This window comes from Lactuca sativa, chromosome 6 (assembly GCF_002870075.4).
Source record: "Lactuca sativa cultivar Salinas chromosome 6, Lsat_Salinas_v11, whole genome shotgun sequence".
NCBI classification, from domain to species: Eukaryota; Viridiplantae; Streptophyta; class Magnoliopsida; order Asterales; family Asteraceae; genus Lactuca; species Lactuca sativa.
This window is the reverse complement of record NC_056628.2, coordinates 137,298,596-137,302,457: the sequence shown is the minus strand read 5'-3', so window position 1 is coordinate 137,302,457 and position 3,862 is coordinate 137,298,596. Positions and strand designations below refer to the sequence as shown.

The following is a 3,862-nucleotide window of genomic DNA, read 5'->3' as shown; positions in this document are numbered from 1 at the left end:
GAGGATGAAGACGATAGTCATGAGGAAGTGGAAGGTTGATCCTCTGAAGACGTCGTGGCATGACACGGCGGCACAATGGGAAGGTGTTATTTCTTGAGAGCCACTGGACGATGCACTTCTCATGGAAGACGTGATGGCAACCGTACATTTTGAAAACCGATTTTTTTGGATTGAAAGTGGTTGATGCAGATGGGGCAGGTGGCCTCGCCGAGTGCTTGGGCGGAGAAGGAGGAGTCGGCGTAGCCAGGATGGCAATAGATGATTAAGCGGTATGTTGCAGGTGGGGCCATGGGATTTTTTGTTGGAGTATGTGCGCGCGTATAGCAGCAACTAGTAAGAGTAAATGTATATATGCTATGTGTAAAATCCACAAAGCAATATACGTCATGTTTATTACTTCCCTTCAAAATTAAGAAAATAGCAATGTCATTTTTTGTTTTAGTAGTTTTTGTAATTTATCAATGTAAATTTCGGCGGAGGAATCCACGATGGTGGAAGGCAATCAAGCGGCATGTTGGTGGGGCAACAGGGTTTTGACTGGACTTTGAAGTTGACATACTGCCATATTAAGTATCCTTGTAATCCGTAATTAACGTTCTTGAAAAGAGTAGCTATTGGGAATTATTGAAGGATGATATTGTGAGGATGTCAAAGTATTTTGAAAGGAATGGTAAACTGTCAAGAGGATGTAATTCCTCATTTATATCGCTCACCGCAAAGTCTAAAGACCCAATTCATTTTGGTGACTTTAGACCAATAAGGTTGATTGGTTACCTATATAAAATTATTGCAAAATTGCTTTCAATAAGATTGAAAAGAGTAATTGGTAGTATCATTGATGAGGTCCAATCTGCATACGTTGAAGGCAGGAACATTTTAGAAGGATCGTTGATAGTCAATGAACTATGGTCATGGACAGAGGCAAAAAAGGCAAGAAAATGCTTCTATTTAAAGCTGATTTCAATAAAGCGTTTGACTCAGTGAGTTGGGGATTTTTGGATTCAATCATGGAGCAAATGGGCTTCGGGTCGAAATGGAGGTCATGTATGAATGGTTGTCTTGGATCCGGTAGAGCTTCGGTGATCATCAACGGCAGTCCGACCAAGGATTTCTCTATGTCAAAAGGTGTCAGACAGGGAGATCCACTCTCCCCATTTCTTTTTATCATTGCGAGTGAAGGATTAAATCAGGCGATGAAGACAGTTGTGGAAAAAGGAATCTTCGAAGGCATCAAATTTTCACAATCTAATCAATGTTCGTCTCATTTATTCTATGCAGATGACACATTGTTTATAGGCTAATGGTCAAGGCAAAATATTGCAAACTTGGCCCGGATATTAAGGTGCTTCTGTGTATCATCGGGGCTAATGGTGAACTTTAGGAAATCGAAGGTGTATAGGATAGGAGCTACCCACATGGAAGTAATAAATTGGGCAACTCCTCTTGGATGTGAACCTTCATCCATCCCATTCAATTATCTAGGAATTTCGGTTGGAGAGACTATGAATCTAAGGAAAGCATGGAGTCCAATTGTTGAAAATTTTCAGGCAAAGCTGTCAACCTGGAAAGCGAGATCATTGAGCTTTGGGGGTAGCAGTGGTGGAACACAAGCACTAATGTGAGGGGGGCTGGAACCAAGACTACAAAACAAACGAGTATAAACGAGTTTAATTTTAGTTAAATTGTAACATGTCATAAAACTCTTATATTTTTTTTGGTTATTAATACGTTTCGAACAATTACCAACAAGATTTGTGAGTCTAGATAAATTAACTATTGACTTAATTAATTTTTTAGTATTTTCTTTTTGAAAAAAGATCCTCATAATATATATATATATATATATATATATATATATATATATATATATATATATATATATATATATATATATATATATATATAGGTAGAGGTTCATTTGAGACCACCTATATTTTGTGAGACATGGGGACCAAATCTTAGTCTTTGATCAAAACTAATCTTGTGGCTCATAAAAAAAATGTGATTAACATTAATTGATTTAATTAATTAGTTAATTAGGGGTAGATTAGTCTCTAGGTTAAATTTAAGACGATCAGATATAATGTTAACGTCATTCACTTCATCAAGAAATAATCTGCTTCAATTCTTCTACCAAGATATTTACTAGATCAATATTCTTTGTTCTCCAGTTCAATCTGATCGATCTTCTATCTCCTTAATTCTTCCATTCTTCATTCTTCTACATCCCCAATTGATAATCTGAGGGATTGAGGTTTATGTTCATCTATCGACACCAACAACTCATTACAAGATTGTTATCGGATTTAGCAATGTGATCATCGATTTCATTCAAGGTAGAGGTTCAAGTGTTCAGACGATTTCTACTAATCTTCATCTTCAACAATTACTACCGATCTTTCAAACTTTGATTTTTACTCTACTTCAAGCTTCAATTTTAAATTCAGATTAATGATTTTTAACTATTCATCAATATCGGTAATCGATCATCTACAGATATCGATTTCCATCAGATTGATGATTCAAGTTTCACTCTCAAATCAGGTGTTTTAGCAATTTAAATTCATCTTAGATCTATTATCATTCCAGGTATTTGATTTCAGCCATTGATTATCAATTTCGGTCTTTTGGTTTTTTCTACTATTGAAGAGAAGCAAGTAAAAACAATGTATCTTCGAGTTATATTGTGCTCATTCTATAAAATCAATGAGGTATGTACATAACTATTATTGTTATTGAGCTAATTCTCGTACATTATACATGCACTCTAGCTGTTTGATGAAAGTCCTGAATGAATAAAGAGTCTGATGTAGAGTCTAATATATCATTCATTCCTTCCCACCCTTAAACTTTGTTAGCATTTAATAATATTGACCCCAAATTCCAAGATGATTTTTCTTAACTTAATGATGACTGGTGTACTTCTTCTTTTTGTCAGTGATTGAAGGATATACTGATGGGTTTTAGGTAAAACAAATAAACTAGAAAACAATTCCTAAGTTCACATGCAACCTACTTTGGATCTATGTTTTATCTATTGAACATACAACTTTGAATTGCAAAACACGAACCCTAGAGGAGAGAGGCTATAATCGAAATTTACAAACTAGGGTTTAGTAATTACATACCTTTCAATTGTTATAGTAAACAATTGATGATTCCCTTGATCTTGATCTTGATCTTCTTGGAAGCTTAGCACCACAAGTGTAATGCCTTTAATGGAATCACACCCAAACTAGCAAGAAGGAAATTAGAGGAGAGAGGGAAGAGGGAGTATGCAAAATTTCGGCCCTTAGGGTTTCTTCAAAAGAAAAGAGTGACCAAAACATGAACCAGGAGGCTCCTTATATAGCTGAGGGATCTAGGGTTTAGGGGAAACCCTAGTTATCCTTTGCTTAGGGCCTAAGCAAACCCAAGGGCCTTATCCAAGCCCCTATGGACAAAATTATTAGGGTTTCCCCTAAAGATTTCATCCACCCTTATCCAAGGGGGTTCTAGAGCCTTCCACTCAACTATTAGATAATTGCAAACTAGTCCCTACACCTTATAATTAATTCTTTTAACCCCGAAATTAATTCTAATTAATTTCTGGCTAACAATTAATTAAACAAAATAATTTCTTATTAATATATTAATCTTTTAACATATTAATAAATTCATTTATATTAATTTATTAATCTTATGATAAATTAATATCTCTCCTTTCATAATTTCCTTGTCCGGTTGCTAGGTTTGAGGGCAACCCAAAAGGACTGCGCTGCTATCAATTCAAGTACATACCAATTATAGTTATGGGCTTAGACACCTAATCCAACAGTCTCCCACTTGGATAATTCTATAACTATAATTGCTAGTATGCCTT

At 35.4% G+C, this 3,862-nt stretch overlaps 1 protein-coding gene across 1 annotated transcript; it reads left to right on the top strand.

Annotated features, from left to right (window-relative positions):
* Nucleotides 1-905: 905 nt before the first annotated feature.
* LOC111882512 (uncharacterized mitochondrial protein AtMg01250-like) lies at nucleotides 906-1,301 on the top strand. Its single transcript, XM_023878874.2, has one exon. It carries the CDS (start codon nucleotides 906-908, stop codon nucleotides 1,299-1,301), a length of 396 nt encoding a protein of 131 aa, XP_023734642.2.
* Nucleotides 1,302-3,862: the final 2,561 nt, after the last annotated feature.

Bases quoted from the DNA above. Each gene is read 5' to 3' on its own strand.
- LOC111882512 (XM_023878874.2), top strand. From the start codon at position 906: ATGGTCATGGACAGAGGCAAAAAAGGCAAGAAAATGCTTCTATTTAAA.